Source organism: Folsomia candida, unplaced genomic scaffold, assembly GCF_002217175.1.
Source record: "Folsomia candida strain VU population unplaced genomic scaffold, ASM221717v1 Fcan01_Sc011, whole genome shotgun sequence".
Classification (NCBI taxonomy): domain Eukaryota; kingdom Metazoa; phylum Arthropoda; class Collembola; order Entomobryomorpha; family Isotomidae; genus Folsomia; species Folsomia candida.
In genome coordinates, this window is record NW_019091203.1 from 1,684,726 (window position 1) to 1,699,996 (window position 15,271).

The following is a 15,271-nucleotide window of genomic DNA, read 5'->3' on the forward strand; positions in this document are numbered from 1 at the left end:
TTTACATTATACACTTCAAAATATGTACAAATGTACCTAAGTATGTATGTATGTATAGCGATAAGATTCAATAAGTATTTCCCTTCAGTTCACAAATATGTAAGTAGTTATAGTTATTTACATATACTGTAGTTATTCCTCTGTGTTACTTAATATTGAATTAATTTTATGTACATGAGCTTATTTAAAGTGAAAATATTGGACTTTGCATTAAGAAATGGTATTTATGTACATGTGTATGTATTCATAAATATATTTACATGGATGCGTCAGTATAATTCGACGATTTAGCATGAGAATTCTTAAAAACCAGTTTTTTTAAAAGAAGTGTTCTCAAACTGTAAGTCATACAAATAATAAATTATGTACTCAGCTGTGTACCTAATGTATGTGCATTCGTACAGAGTTTTAACATTTATCTATGTTTGGGACTGTGCAGAAAGCATGTGATCGACTTGAGCGGATATTTTAATCCTACCCTTACCATGTTAATAATAACATGGGCAGTATTTATATGTCACACGGGGGGTGATTGGATAGATGGATGGACAATTTTTCCGTTAATTTTTCTAACATTAAAAAATGAGAGCGGACAAATACATAACTACTAAACTACATATTAGTATTCCTGTGAATCATTCTGACACAATTGTACAGACAAATTATTTGGGCTGGTCACCGCATTCGAATGTTTTCATGTAGTCGAGATAAGCATAAAGTTTATTCAACATGGATAGCATGTATCGGTGAAAATGGACATTGTGAAATTTATGCAAATGAGGTGACACTCCTAAGAAAGAGGATAGTTTGTAAATATATCCAAATCTTTATATCCAAACTCCCACTAAGTATGGGGATGCAAACCATGTTCAACCCAGATAATTTTAGGACTAGCTCATTTTAAAAGACAATGTAGAAACAACACTTATCGACAAACTTATCTACACAAGTGCGCGAAATTATACGAATTCCGGGCGCTGCGAGCTCGCAGGATTTTCAAGGGTAGTCTGTGCCTTGTGGACATTCCTGGTATTGATTTATCGTAAAATCCGAGCATTTTGGTGAGCTTTCCCTGCTGGCAAGGTCACCCAAATTCACCTGAATTCGTTTAATTTTGAGCACCTGCGTACGTTAAGCGCTAAATGTTGTTTTTAAAAAGTTAATCAGTTAAGTGGTCAAAACACAATTTGGGTTGAACATGAGTTGCGTCACTGTCTAGAACATTTGTTCCGTAAAGACAAATTCGTCATTAACAACCAGGAAACCTATCTTTATTTTAACTAAATACCCTTTCAATATTCATTAGGAGGTGGAAGGAATCGTTACGCTGTGATATGGAAATTTTTACATAGATATGTACTTATCTTTGTATGGCGAAATACACATTTGAGCATGGATGGTCAGTAAATTTGATGTTCTATGTAGATTTAGAACAGTAAAAATTCCTATAGCGATTTCAGATACAATGTATCGGTGATTTGTTTATGTGTAAGTTAATCATAGCTGTTCACATTCATTTATTCAGTACAGAATGAATAAATTATACAATTCCCATTGAATAAATTTTGAACAATGAGTTACCTAATCAATTTTTAAGAATTTCTGAATGACTGAATATTGAGTACCCATTTTTATTCCTGTCGTAATCATGAAGAATGACTGAATAATTTTATTAATTTTTCATTTGTCAACGCTATTCTTAATATATTCTGTATTTTGATTAATCATTCTCATAGAGCGAATTTGTGATCAAATGAATAAAACTGCATAATTATGGTTAAAAGTAAGGAATACATTTTTACTTTTAAATTCGGCATAGAACGATTATGAATTTATTACTGCTACATACATACCTTCATTGACTAGCAAATTAAATCCAAGATACATAATATTTAGAAAATATTAATACGAGTATTAATAGTAAAAACTACTGTGTACATTAAACTAAAATACTTGAATTATTCACAGCAGGTTATCGTATCTTAATATCAAGAAAGCTACCAGGCAAAAATATTAGAAGTCAGAATCCCATTGCATGTAGTACATGTTTCTGCTAATTGTATTTCTTACCACTTAACACCAGGGTATAAACATTTCCTAGTAGTCCCTTCCTCCATCATAATTTTCCTCTCCGAGATTCCTTTTCTTACAAGGACTGTGTCCCGGTGATTGGGTCCAAATGCTTTCTCCATCGAGAGCAGGACCTCCTCCAGCATGACAAATGCTTTATCCGTATCTCCCATATCCCACAGGGCTCCGGCCAGCGTGTATTTCGTGTTCAACGTTATTCGATGTTCAGGTCCAAGCTTGTCTACCATCTGGCCTAATTGGTTTTCAAATTCGGTTATGGCGTCCTCCTCCGTTATGCGGCCAGCAACATAGGGGAAGATGGTCAAATGATTAAGGGTTGCTAGAGTATGTTCGTGTGACGGTCCAAGGTTCTTTATTCTCCACTCTAATATCTCTTGGTAAATGATAATTGCTTCATCAAACCGCGTGAGGTGAACTAAAGCCTGCGCCATTATGCTCATGGTATGCATTTTATGTTCTTCTTGAACACATAGAAGATGGTCTTGCGCCAATCTCTTTCGACACCACTCGAGTGCCTCCTCAGGTCTACCAAGGCTCAAAAGGGTTTGAGCTATGCAACATATCGTGAGATTAGTGAGGGGGTGTCTTGACCCAAATACCATTTGGATTTTGTCGAATAATTGCGTATACTTGGTCAGTGTTTCAGCAGGGTCACAATCGTGATTTGACACAAGTGACACAAAGACTTCCATTTTTATTGTTTCTGCATGGTCAGGACCACATACTTGGCGTAACAGTGCGTAGTTTTTATTTAGAAATCCCTCCTTCTCGTGCATCATCAAGTCAGGCGTGGACCAAAACATCTTGTCGAATATTTGAAAAACAAGGTTTGAATTTTGTTTGACAATTTCTTCATCTGCATGTTCCCAAATGCTGATTAATTGTACAAGTTCTTCACGGGATAAACCTTTTATTTTCACGTGTTTCAGTAAAATACTCAGCGCATCTTTGTAGTCACATTCAAGACGAAAAATATCTTGCACAAGACGATGAATAGAGATTACCTCGGACTCGACGTTAACCAAAGAGAACTTTGTCAGTAACTGGACAACCTTTCTCGTCCTTGGGGGAGTCGCTTGGGTTAAAGTGGGAACAGCGCCATCTTCAGTTTTACAGAACAGTTGGCAGGAAAATAATCTTAACATTTTGGAGCGAGGAGGTCCTGGTTTATTTCGAAGATAAATATCAACTAGGTTTTGAAGAATGTGCAGATGTATTCCATCAGGGCGAACGACACCCAGAATGACTGCCACCGTTTTCACCAGGCTTCCAACATCTCCGTAATTATTTGAAATGGATGACAACGATAATTGAACTATGGTGAGGATTGTTTGGTCATAATCGGCTAACTTCAAAGCATGCTGAAGTATGATTTTGCGATTATCTTTAAGCTCCTCGAGAAAATTTGGAATGTTATAGTCATTTCCAATGACGCTCTTCTGACGATTTTCTCTGATGTATGCAACGGATTGTTGGAGTGCCAGGGCGTGATGACCAAGTTCTTCACAGAGCAAAGTCACGTCAGTTTCGATTACATTTTCGAGAGAATTATTTACCAATTTTAATGAGTCGGCTGGCAAAAGTGTTGGGAGGCTTAGCTGATAAACTTCTCCTGCATAGATGTCGTTTTTTCGAGATGTCAAAACCACGAATCCATCATTTTGAAGTAGGATTTTGACGACAGTAGCACAGTCTTCATACTCTTGATCTACATTATCCAATACAATCAGCCAACCAGAATTTGTGACTTTGGAGATCACCTTGCTTGCTATTTGTTCCATAAGAAGATAAAGTGGAATTGGCCTATTTGTATGATCGGTTGTAGGGATATTAAGGAAGACGGCGAATTCAGTTATCGAGGAAATCAATTCCTGTGGGCTACTCCCTTGAAGCCACGTGATTATCGGGGGTGAGGAATTAATTCTGGTTAGATCTTCGATGAATTTTTTTACAAAGCGCAGTTTTTCCTTGTCCCCCAATTGCACTGATGACAACGCAGCTTCTATTTCGTTGGTGAAGATAATTTTTTAGTATTTCAAGTTCTTTTTCGCGACCAATAAATTTATGAATTGCTTTTTTGAGGCCGAAGCATATTTGTCTCGGATGGGTTGTGGTGGGATTTGGCGATGCTTGGCGGATTTTGGAGTCGGGCAAGCTAGCTAATGCCTCTACAAGTAAGAAGAAAGGATTAAGGCGCTTCAAGAAATGACCGAGTTCAATATTTAATAAAATCGCTTACCTGCTGCCGCCTGAAACATATTTATTGAGAAGATTGCTCCAAGGGATTTAATGTTTGCTTCGTCCCCGTTACGTTCTACCCAGCTTTTAATTATCAACGTTAATAGCTCGTACGAATTTATTGTCTGATTACGAAATGATGACATCCACTGTTCTGAGTCATGTGAAGGAACGTTTAACATGGTAGAAATTCGGACTTTTTCAGTCACAAAGTTATCACCGTCAGCCTCCAAAACCGTTGTTACGATGTCGTGGATACTAACCATTTTTAGGTATCGCAAATTGTGACGAATTTATTCCTAAATTTTAAAACAAATTATGTATGTGAATTAAATATCAATTGCGATAAAATTTATGATCTCTCTGCAATGTGTGCTGGCTGTCAATAATGATGTGCCCCACCCATAAATGATGATTCATACTTGCCACTTAGATTATCGTGAACGTTGAACATGACAATTTTACACCCAATCAATATAATGATCAATAACCAAATGATATTCATACAAAAGGTGATCTCAAATTATGAGCACGCCTCACCTTGAGTCATTTACCGAGAACCGTTACACTTGAAATTTGCTGTATGGGCAAGTAGTTAATACGTGCCAATAGGTTGGCAAAAACAATTGGCCATTACGATTTGACACGAAGTCAACAATTTAAAAATAAGCAAGGAATCAAAATTTATAAATCAAAAATCAAAATTTTGACCTAAATTTGTAAACACAAAAATTACCTATTTTTGGGTTTAATTAGCGACCAATTTTTGGGTGGACTAAAATCTTTATTTTGTTAACATGTTAACATGACTTTGAACATTTTTCAAAATCGTTATTTTAATATATAAAACACGGGAAAGTTGAGGTGCAGAATATTTTAAAAAGCAACATACAAAATAGAATGCACAACTACGAGTGCATGTTAATTCTGAACATATGTAAATAGGGCTACTATAATTTTTGAACATCCTCTGTACTCATGGAACCAACTTTGGTACACATACGAGATAATCATACCCCGGACAAATATTTTTTTATCCTACCCTACTCATGTTGAGCTCAACACGAGTAGGGTAGGATAAAAAAATATTTGTCCGGGGTATGGAGATAATAGATGATAAGCGATGACTAACTTATATGCCGATGCGCACTAACATTATGTATGGACCTAAATATTAGGGTTGCCGCGGGTAACGGGTCGGGTACCCGTTACCCGCATACCCGCACGATTCTTGCGGGTACCCGTTATCTGCGGGTAGCGAGAACTACCCGCACGGGTATCGGGTAGTTCAGTTTTTATTTAATTTCCGACATAAATCAGTTCACAAAGAAAGTTAGCAGCAAGTTAGTGCATTTACCAACAAAAGCTTCAATTTAATATTTATCACTTCAAAATTTGCCATAAACTAGCGTTTATAGCGAGCGTGTCTTTTTCGAAACCACAGAAGCCTACGGCAGCCTCAAATGCTTTTCACGTTCCGAAAATGCGGATAAATTATTATTTCTCAGTAATTCTCAGGTATATGTAATTTACCTGCTGTAAAATATCAGTTGTCATAATAATTTGACTTGTGTTTGTGTGTATGTATTTTGTAAGACCAACGAGATTTTAATTTATGCTTTGAAGATGAAAATTCTGAATCAGATTGAAAGCAAAAATTTTATTGGTAGCAATTTTTTTAATGAAAACTTCATTGAAGTCAAAATTTCAAAAAATCAAACTAAACATTGATCTTTTTTCAAGGTACACCAAGATTCTCTAGCGAGTATTTATATCAGAAAGTCCAGCAAAAAATTAGGAATCGCGTGATACTTTCCGTTGAGTGCCCACTTTGAAGAAAAATATTGGCTGCAAAATTCAATTTTTAAGTAAATGTTCTGCTTCTTTTTCCTCCACTTAACGAAAACTAAGGCTAACTTTGAACTCTGCCACCCAATAGTTTTCTTTAAACGGGATATTCAACGGGAAGATAAGTGATAATTTCTAATTTTTGGCTTGATTTTTTGATATAATTTTGATATAAGAAATTCAGGTGTAGCTTGAAAAAGGTTCCATTGTAAGCCAAAAAGTTTGGTTTTAGAAACATCTAATGACATCTAGCAAATTATCGCATTCATTACTTGCACAGCATTATCTCAAACTACTGAACAACCCAAATGAGGAAATAATTGATTAAATCAGAGATATTCTGAAGGTTGGTTAGTTTTTAACTTAATTCTTATAACGGGTAGCGGGTAACGGGTACCCGCACGGGTACCCGTGCGGGTACGGGTAGTTGGGCAGCGGGTAACGGGTCGGGTAACGGGTAGCATTTTCGCTACCCGCGGCAACCCTACTAAATATATGCTTCCATACAATATATATGCGTACATATTTACCATTTGTACATAAACACATATGCATGTACAAACTGACGTATGTAATTCCTATTTTATTGCGTATGCGAAACTTGTGTACGCAAATGCAAGTCATCATGATTCCGTTCTGTATTTATGAATAGATATTTCTGCTATCCTGTCAAAGGAATGTATAACATTAACTCTATACAGTATTTATCTGGGTGCCAAAAAATGCATGCAAATTTAATTTTGCAAAAATTAGCAATGATTTATGTATTGTACTTTGTATTTTGTATTTTTATTTGGATCCTAAACCCTTCCAGGCCGAGGCCCATAGAGTTACATAATAATAATTTAAGTAATATAAATAAAATAAAATAATTAATATTTAATTAAAAATACTAATATTTTAAAGTGAGTTCTACTTTAACGATTTTGTTAAGTGAGTTCATAATTGCATGAGTAAGAAAATGATTGCATAATATAAGTTGTCTAATTTGAATAAGTCGTTAAATTTCCATTAGAATATGATTAAAATAATCTGTATAAATTGTAAATGATTTATGTATAGTGCATCTAACGCAACGCCATTTACATCACACATCAGTACCGTACGATGTATAAATAAATGTGCAGATATTTAAATTTTGCTACTAAATCATAAAAGCGTAACCTTTACGAATATGTAAAACACATACATATTTGCATATGTAATATGTATTAGGTACTGATTTAGCAAATGGATTTATTTATCCATATACATGAAGACTTTATTGCAAATTAATTGTATGAATAAATTTATAATGCATAATTGGCCAAGCAAACATTTATAGATCAAACGAACACGATTATTACCACATGACGTATTCCCAGAATAAATATTTATTCAATTGGTAACAAATTTGTTGATAGAGTGAATGCTGGTACTTACCTTGTACATAAAATAATCGTAAGGAATAAAATTATTCCTAACGATTTTGCACAGTAGATTTTTGTAAATACTTGAATAAACCATGTAAATGAAGAAATTCATCGTGTTCTTTTATTTATTCGGACGAGATTCAAAAAAAATTAGAGAAAAATTTATATATGTAAATACGTGAGGTTGCCAGTTTACGGATAGATTTCCATATTTTCTTTGGATACTTGGGGACCATGTCGTTTTATAAGGCAAAACTAAGTGTCTTACCGATTTATATTTTGGGTGGGCTTATCATCCTGAGTATCTTGCGTGGTGGTGAGGACACTATATCTTGGATTGGCACGCCGTATAATGTGTCAATAATGGGGGAAAGGTGTGCAATTGTTAAAAATTTAATTGAATTAGAATTTAATTGTCTAATTAAATAATTACAGAAAAGGCTTCAGAAATTTCTTGCAAATTGTTCGATCGAAATAGATTTTAGTGTGAGCTTAATAATGATCAAAAGTAGTATTTTATCAACCTGAATTTGAATTTCCAAATTTGAAAAATAATTTATGTAGCTACCCGAAACCTGTGGTGTAAGGTATGTCATAGAGTATAGTTAAGTCTCATATTTCTGTATCTCTGACTGTGCTCGTCTCACTTGCCCAGTCAGTCACCATCTGCTACTTGGAGAATAAAGACATGTATATAGTAACTCTCCAGTGCCTGCTCTCTGACTGATTTCGACATCGGTGTAAATGGTGTGTCGATGGCCAACGCTACCTAATTGCATCTCACACGCATTACACTACATGGTGGCAGCGGGTCAGAACTCCCGTCGTGTCGAAAAGGTGACTTATCAGTGATTACTGTGAGGGGAAGTTTATTGCGGTGTCTGCACGTTGAACTATAGTACTACTCTGCGCATAGAGATGGCAGATAAAGGGTCAGTGTTTCAAGTGTGCCCACCTGAGCAATTCTCGTTCTCGTCCCCCTCAGACTGGCCTCGATGGAAACGTCGGTTCGAAAGGTTCCGGATCGCTTCTGGCCTAGTCAACAAGACTGAAGTGGAGCAAGTCAACTCTCTTATCTATTTTATGGGCGACCAGGCGGATGATATCTTACTATCATTTGGGCTCTCCAGTGACGACCAGAAGAAGTTCGACACCGTCTTAGCCAAGTTTGAGGCTCACTTCATCGTGAAAAGGAACACAATCTATGAGCGTTCCCGTTTTAATTCTCGCGTTCAGGAGAACGGAGAAAGTGTCGACGAATTCATCACTTCGCTATACTCACTTTCTGAATACTGTGAGTACGGGCAATTGAAGGATGAACTGATTCGTGACAGAATTGTTGTTGGGGTGTGTGATCGTCATCTGGCTGAGAAGATGCAGTTGGACGAGTCGCTCACTCTGGAAAAGGCTGTGAAGATGTCCCGTCAGCATGAGACCGTGAAGAGGCAGCAACGAGATCTTCGTGGCGAAACGACTACTACTAATCTTGCAAGGGTAGGGGCCCAGCCAGTGAAGGAAAAGCCCAACTCCCAGGCGAAGTCTGAAAAATCTTCGTCGTCCGACTCCTCCAAAAGCTGCAAATTTTGTGGGAGGACCCATGAGATGAAGAAGGAACTCTGTCCAGCATGGGGAAAGGATTGTAAGACCTGCGGCAAGAAGAACCATTTCTCTAAACTGTGCAAAAGTAAAGTGGGGACTGTTAAAGTGAATTATGTGGACGGTGAAGTGCGCGATCGTGAAGGTAGTTTTGTTGGATCCATCAGAACCATCGGCTTTTTGGAAACAGCCCAGTCGCGTGACTCTCGCTGGTCATCCCTGGTGAAGGTGGACAACGCCGAAATCCTCTTCAAGCTCGACCCTGGGGCTGACGTCACTGTGATCCCACACACTCTTTTCTGTCAAAAGTGGAAATCTCGCCGACTGGATCATCCGACGCGATCAGTGAATGGACCGGATGGATCATCTCTGAATTCTGTGGGAAGTTTTATGTGTGACCTGAGCCATGGAAAGTTAAAAGTGAATGAAACTGTTTATGTGATTCGAGGGCTGCAGCGACCACTGCTAGGACTGCGAGCCTGTGAAGACTTGAATCTTGTTCGCCGAGTTGACCGTGTGTGGAATGAAGAGGTGCCGAAGTCAGCAGAAAATCCTGCCCACTTTGAGAAGGAGTTTCCGATGCTCTTCTCGGGTCTTGGAAAAATTGACCACCCCTACACGATCAAGCTCAAACCTGACGCCGTGCCGTACGCGATTCACTGCCCAAGGAGGGTGCCACTCCCACTAATGGACAAGCTGAAAGGGAAGATTGAAGAATTTCTCCGCGACGACATCATCGAATCTGTGGATGAACCGACCGAATGGTGTGCTCCTGTCGTCATGGCGCCGAAGTCGAATGGTGACAGAGTTTGTGTTGATCTGACAAAACTCAACCGGAATGTTGAACGAGAGTTTCACATGATGCCTGTTGTTGAGCACACGCTTGGCCAGATCTCTGGAGCCAAGTACTTTACGAAACGGAATCCAACTCGACTTGTGCCAATCTCAGTGGACAAGGAAGACCTCAACTCGAAAGAAGAGCTGCGACGGTCAAGACAGAAGAAGGACTACGATTCGCATCATCGTGTCCAGCCGAAGGAAGACCTCCAACCTGAAGAAGTTGTCTGGGTTAAAGACCTTCGAACCTGGGGAAAAGTGTTGGAGAATGCTAATGCTCCGGGTTCTCTTATTGTGGACACACCGCGAGGAAAGTTTCGACGCAACTCCTTGGCGCTGACTCGTGCTCACACGAATGATCTCCCCGAAACGCCTGCTCCAGATTTGGACTGCCCATCCCAGTCATTCGTCGATGGACAAAATACGAAGGACCCACCTGAACAGAATCAAGATCGCCGACCTCGGGACCAAGCTTCAAAGAATGATGGCAACTACGTTACGCGTTCTGGTCGAATTGTCAAGCCTGTGCAACGTCTCTTATGTGAAAAGTGATAGTTGTTACGAATATGCATTTGATTTATTTATGAAATGAATGCATGATTATTATTGATGTCCTTTGTTTATTGATCTTTGTCCTTTATGTATGAATGATTTCTTTAGCTTAGAAAGGGGGGTGTGGTGTAAGGTATGTCATAGAGTATAGTTAAGTCTCATATTTCTGTATCTCTGACTGTGCTCGTCTCACTTGCCCAGTCAGTCACCATCTGCTACTTGGAGAATAAAGACATGTATATAGTAACTCTCCAGTGCCTGCTCTCTGACTGATTTCGACATCGGTGTAAATGGTGTGTCGATGGCCAACGCTACCTAATTGCATCTCACACGCATTACACTACAAAACCTGCTGTTACAAGATTATTGATTTGGTAGATATTAGTGCTATGTAACATTTGAAGACAGATTTTTACAAAGGCCATCAATAAAATTACGCAAAACTTAAAATGCGAATTTATTCAGTGGACAAAATTAGGTTATACAAGGTGGTTTAAATATAAGGTTACAATGGAAAATTTTTCAACGGGAAAAATTCGCAAATCTCCGAAATTTTGCCACTGAAATTCAATATTTTAAGAATTTTGTCATCAGTGTTCCATCGTTTTTAATAAAAATTAATAAAAATCTCAATCCCAAATCCGTAACTTATGGAAATTTAGGAATTTTTCCCATTGAAAAATTTTCCATTGTAACCTGACATTTAAACCACCTTGTACATAAAAAATGTTAAAAATTAATTATCTAGATCTTGTCAGACTTTTAATTTTCCTATTGAATTACAGATTAGGGATAACAAATGGCAACTTAGAACCCGGAATTGTCACAAGGAAGAAATTAAACTCAATAACGGACCAGTCATTTTACCCCGTCTCTAATACGTCCGATCACACCACCAGACAAATTAACCGCCCTGCAATCCTTCTCGAACCTAAAGGGGGTTTCGGAAACCAACTATTTCAATACGCCTGCCACTACGCACTCGCACGGAAACATGATCTCCCCCTTTATATCAGACTGCCCACCGGAATTCCTACTAAAATTCAGAATAAAATGGCGCGCAGCCGTTTCCCGCTGATGCATCATCCCTTTTCCCTAGACGCCCTTAACGTTCCCCTCTTCCCTTGGAATTCTATCGACGCGATGGATCAAATTACTTACATTACAGATTCCGACCTTCTATCCGGCTCGTACTTATCGTTTTTGAACAATAATTCTGTCCTGAGTCTGACTGGGAGAGATTTTTGTCAGTCGGAAACTTATTTCGCACAGTACCGCGACGAACTTAAGGAGATGTTCGAGTTTAAGCGGGATCTTCAATGGAGCAAGGAAGTCATATCGTGGGAAAATATAATTCGCGACAAAGGTGACACGTGTACCTGTTCACTTTTATTCATTCGTGATAATCATGAATTTTTTTTTCATTTAAGTGAAAATGAATTTCATTTGAATGAAAATGACTGATGGATTCTGTCATTTAAGATGAATGGCTGTGAATGAAAGGATTCCTGACACCTTTCATTTTTCAGTCTTTACTTGATGAAAGAAATGAAGTCAGATGAAGTGAATTAAAATGAATATGAAAGTAACTGTTAGTGAAAATGTCCTTCCTTTCTTTTGAATAAAAATTGTTTTTTTGAACAGGTACCGGTGACACCGTGGCGATTCACATGCGTCGCGGGGACTTTGTCCGGTTAAAAGCAACCACCCCGGAGTCCTACTATGCCTCCGCGATTTCTAGTCTTCTCTTGAAGCTTAGGAACAATTCTCAGAAATCTGAAAACATTACTTTCTTCATATTTTCCGACGGGATGAATTACGTTAGGGAAAAGTTGCTACCAAAAATTTTACCTGTGCTAGAAAATCATCAAGTTCACATGGTCTCCAATCCGTACCGTTTGTCGGGTCTCGACGAGTTTTATCTTTTAACGAAATGTAAACATTTTATAATTCCGAACAGTTCGTTCGCCTGGTGGGCCGCGTATTTGGGAAAGTTTGAGGAGAAAATAGTCTACGCTGCCAAATTCAGGAAAGGCTATGTGAAATGGCTGTACCGCGGAGATAATGTGGAGAGACAAGAGTTTTATTTGTGGCAGTATGGAAACATTTATTATCCGAGTGGGTGGAATGCCATTGATCCAAAGTGGGAGAATGAGGAATAAATGTGTTAAGAATAAAATTATATGCACGTATTTCTTGTGAGTAATTATTTAATATTCAGTTGATTTGATTTTAAAGGGAGCCGCTACATATTTAATTTCTGCATAAAAATCGGTAGGGGAAATATCGTGCAATTTCACTTTTTGAAGTGGGATAAATGCAAACTTTGCTATGCATACCAAACATTGCAAAAAAATGGAAACCATAAATTCACGTAATTTTATTAAGAATTTGTCAATTTGTGCTCAGTTAAGCCATGTAAACAATTTTTAGCTTTTAGCGATAAAAATGCGGAAAATTAATTAAAGCTGTCTCATTCTCATGCCTATTCACTATTTATTTCCTGTCACTGGAGAAAGGATTAAAAGATACTTACATATTTATGTAGAGTAAAAAAATCTTATAGTCACACATATCTTCATACTAATATTGATTTAGTAGTGATTTACTATCGTATTGGTAATAGTTTGCTCTTGAACGGCAAATAACTCATTTTCATTACCAAACCATAATCCTCGAAATCACCATGCCAGTAAATTCAGCTACAGTAGTATTACTACATAGGTACGACCATTAATGATTGAAGTAATACCAGCTTGATAAGAGTGTATTTAAATACAAAAATACTTATGTACTGTACTTACGTACTCTGCTCTGTCACCTCATTTGCATATTTTAACGCATTCGTGAAAGTCATAGAGTTTACTCAACATGGAAAGCCCGTATCGCGGAAAATGGGCTATTGAGATTTATGCAAATGAGGTGACACGCCTAAATGCGAGGATAGTACATGTACTTATGTAAAAAGCTCAGAACATTCTCTCATTAAATATTCTCCGTAAGAATTTCTATCATCATACAGTAGTATAATTAATTGTAAATATTAGGGTTTTGTCATCTTGCACGCAAACTTTGTTCACGAACTGTTTATATAACTTTACTGATTAGTTTTTCGTCCCGAATTCTGCGCATTGCAATCTATATTTGGATTCTGCTTTATTGATTTATTTATGCATATAAACCTCACATATATACATAAAAACATAAGCCGCGGCTGTCCCACCATCGAAATATCTAATCAGCAAATACTTTCATATAATATTTATAGATTTTGTATGTATTATGGCATACATACATATGTAAGAAGTTCGAGATTTTCAAGTAACAATCAGATTCAGGCAGATTATGCGATTGTTGAAACTAACGATTCTTACCAAGCGGAGGAAGCAAATTTCACTATCACGTCTTTCGCAGGGAAAGAACGCATATGTATTTATCAATTTTGACCTCAAATATTTTGACTAATTCAAACCATCTCATAAATAAACTGCATCAGGAATCCTTGATTGTATTAACTTGGACTACATATGTAATTTTACAATTTGAAGAAAATCGGGGTGTGGCACTTCGCAAATAGTATCATAAGTATACAGTCTAAGAAATTGGGTTATGATTATAACCTAAAAATAAATGTATGTGACCATACCGCTGCGCGGTGTGGTTATAAATTTGTCGTCGAGTGTTTACAATTGTCACCGACTAATTATAAACTTTCACCCACCTGGTATTTAATTGTCGCCAGGGCTAATAAATTTATAACCACTCGATGACAAATTCATAACCACGGCGGTAGAGTCATATACGTTTACTTTTTGGTTATAATCCTAACCCCATTTCTAAGAGTCAGCTTATACATAATAAAATTGCTACCAGATTACTACTAGATTGTCCAAGCATATTACTCTACCGGAAAACTCTTAAAGAATAACTCTATGTATATGAAGACCACTCCACATTGTATTCTTTTAAGCTCCATCAATTCCAATTGCACACATCACCTCACTCCCCTTCATTTGCGACAATACATACTTAAAGATGGTGACCTCTAGTTCACAAAACACCCCGTCGCCAGCCAATTTTCCGGCAGCGGCGCAAATCCTGCTGATTTTCGGCTGTTTATGTAAATTCGGTGGCGTCGACCTATGCTTTATTGAGCTGCGACTTATTTACAATATTGCACCCCAGGATAATCGATACTCTGAAATAGTACGCTGTAACAATCCCACAAGCCGATCAACCTACAATAGCACCCCGTCAAAACTATTTATGGCTTATGTTAGTACAACCTGGCCCAGTAATATATTTAGAACAATTTAATGCTCGTGATCGGGCAATAGAATCCAACAACAACGCGTCTAATAGATTTGGTATTTAGCAAGGATTATTACTATTTTCAATAGCGATTTAAATTCCTGTAACTTGTTCGCTCTTGGCGAGAAGTTGACTCATGTACTCATTTTTGAACTTGGAAGACTTTATTGGCATCCACATTTAACCACATTTAACCATTTGGGGTAGATTATATTCATACGTAACATGTTCGTGGTTCTTTACCAGTACACAAGTGTGTGAACAAATTCTACCGACTACGTACATATGCCAGTCATATCATTACACCATAATTTACCTCTAGAAATTGGTAAATGCGACCAAATAAAGAATCGTATGGTTTAGTAAAATACTAAACAGTGAGCGCC

At 37.5% G+C, this 15,271-nt stretch overlaps 3 protein-coding genes across 4 annotated transcripts; 2 read left to right on the forward strand and 1 right to left on the reverse strand.

The window, feature by feature from the left end:
• Positions 1 to 1,630: 1,630 nt before the first annotated feature.
• On the reverse strand, positions 1,631 to 4,691 carry LOC110855147. The gene is made up of 2 exons (XM_035855557.1): positions 4,331 to 4,691; positions 1,631 to 4,259 (listed from the first exon to the last, which is right to left on the reverse strand). The coding sequence occupies exon 2, from the start codon at positions 3,870 to 3,872 to the stop codon at positions 2,067 to 2,069; it is 1,806 nt and encodes a 601-aa protein (XP_035711450.1). The 5' UTR covers positions 3,873 to 4,259; positions 4,331 to 4,691; the 3' UTR covers positions 1,631 to 2,066.
• Positions 4,692 to 7,646: 2,955 nt separating this feature from the next.
• On the forward strand, positions 7,647 to 11,126 carry LOC118437070. Of its 2 annotated transcripts, XR_004835863.1 has the most exons (3): positions 7,647 to 7,963; positions 8,025 to 8,176; positions 10,708 to 11,126. XR_004835863.1 is itself a non-coding variant. In XM_035855847.1 (2 exons), exon 2 carries the CDS (start codon positions 8,508 to 8,510, stop codon positions 10,572 to 10,574), a length of 2,067 nt encoding a protein of 688 aa, XP_035711740.1. In that variant the 5' UTR covers positions 7,647 to 7,963; positions 8,025 to 8,507; the 3' UTR covers positions 10,575 to 11,126. The 2 variants fall into 2 exon arrangements, 1 of the variants encoding a protein (XP_035711740.1); XM_035855847.1 differs by having other exon boundaries at positions 8,025 to 11,126.
• A 146-nt stretch (positions 11,127 to 11,272) lies between these two features.
• On the forward strand, positions 11,273 to 12,780 carry LOC118437071 (O-antigen biosynthesis glycosyltransferase WbnK-like). Its single transcript, XM_035855848.1, has 2 exons — positions 11,273 to 11,940; positions 12,219 to 12,780. The coding sequence occupies exons 1-2, from the start codon at positions 11,301 to 11,303 to the stop codon at positions 12,734 to 12,736; spliced, it is 1,158 nt and encodes a 385-aa protein (XP_035711741.1). The 5' UTR covers positions 11,273 to 11,300; the 3' UTR covers positions 12,737 to 12,780.
• The last annotated feature ends 2,491 nt before the right edge of the window (positions 12,781 to 15,271 follow it).

Coding starts and splice junctions, on each gene's coding strand:
- LOC118437070 (XM_035855847.1), top strand. CDS start 8,508: ATGGCAGATAAAGGGTCAGTGTTTCAAGTGTGCCCACCTGAGCAATTC.
- LOC118437071 (XM_035855848.1), top strand. CDS start 11,301: ATGTTAAAAATTAATTATCTAGATCTTGTCAGACTTTTAATTTTCCTA. Junction 11,941..12,218: donor AAATATAATTCGCGACAAAG/GTGACACGTGTA, acceptor TTTTTTGAACAG/GTACCGGTGACACCGTGGCG.
- LOC110855147 (XM_035855557.1), bottom strand. CDS start 3,872: ATGGAACAAATAGCAAGCAAGGTGATCTCCAAAGTCACAAATTCTGGT.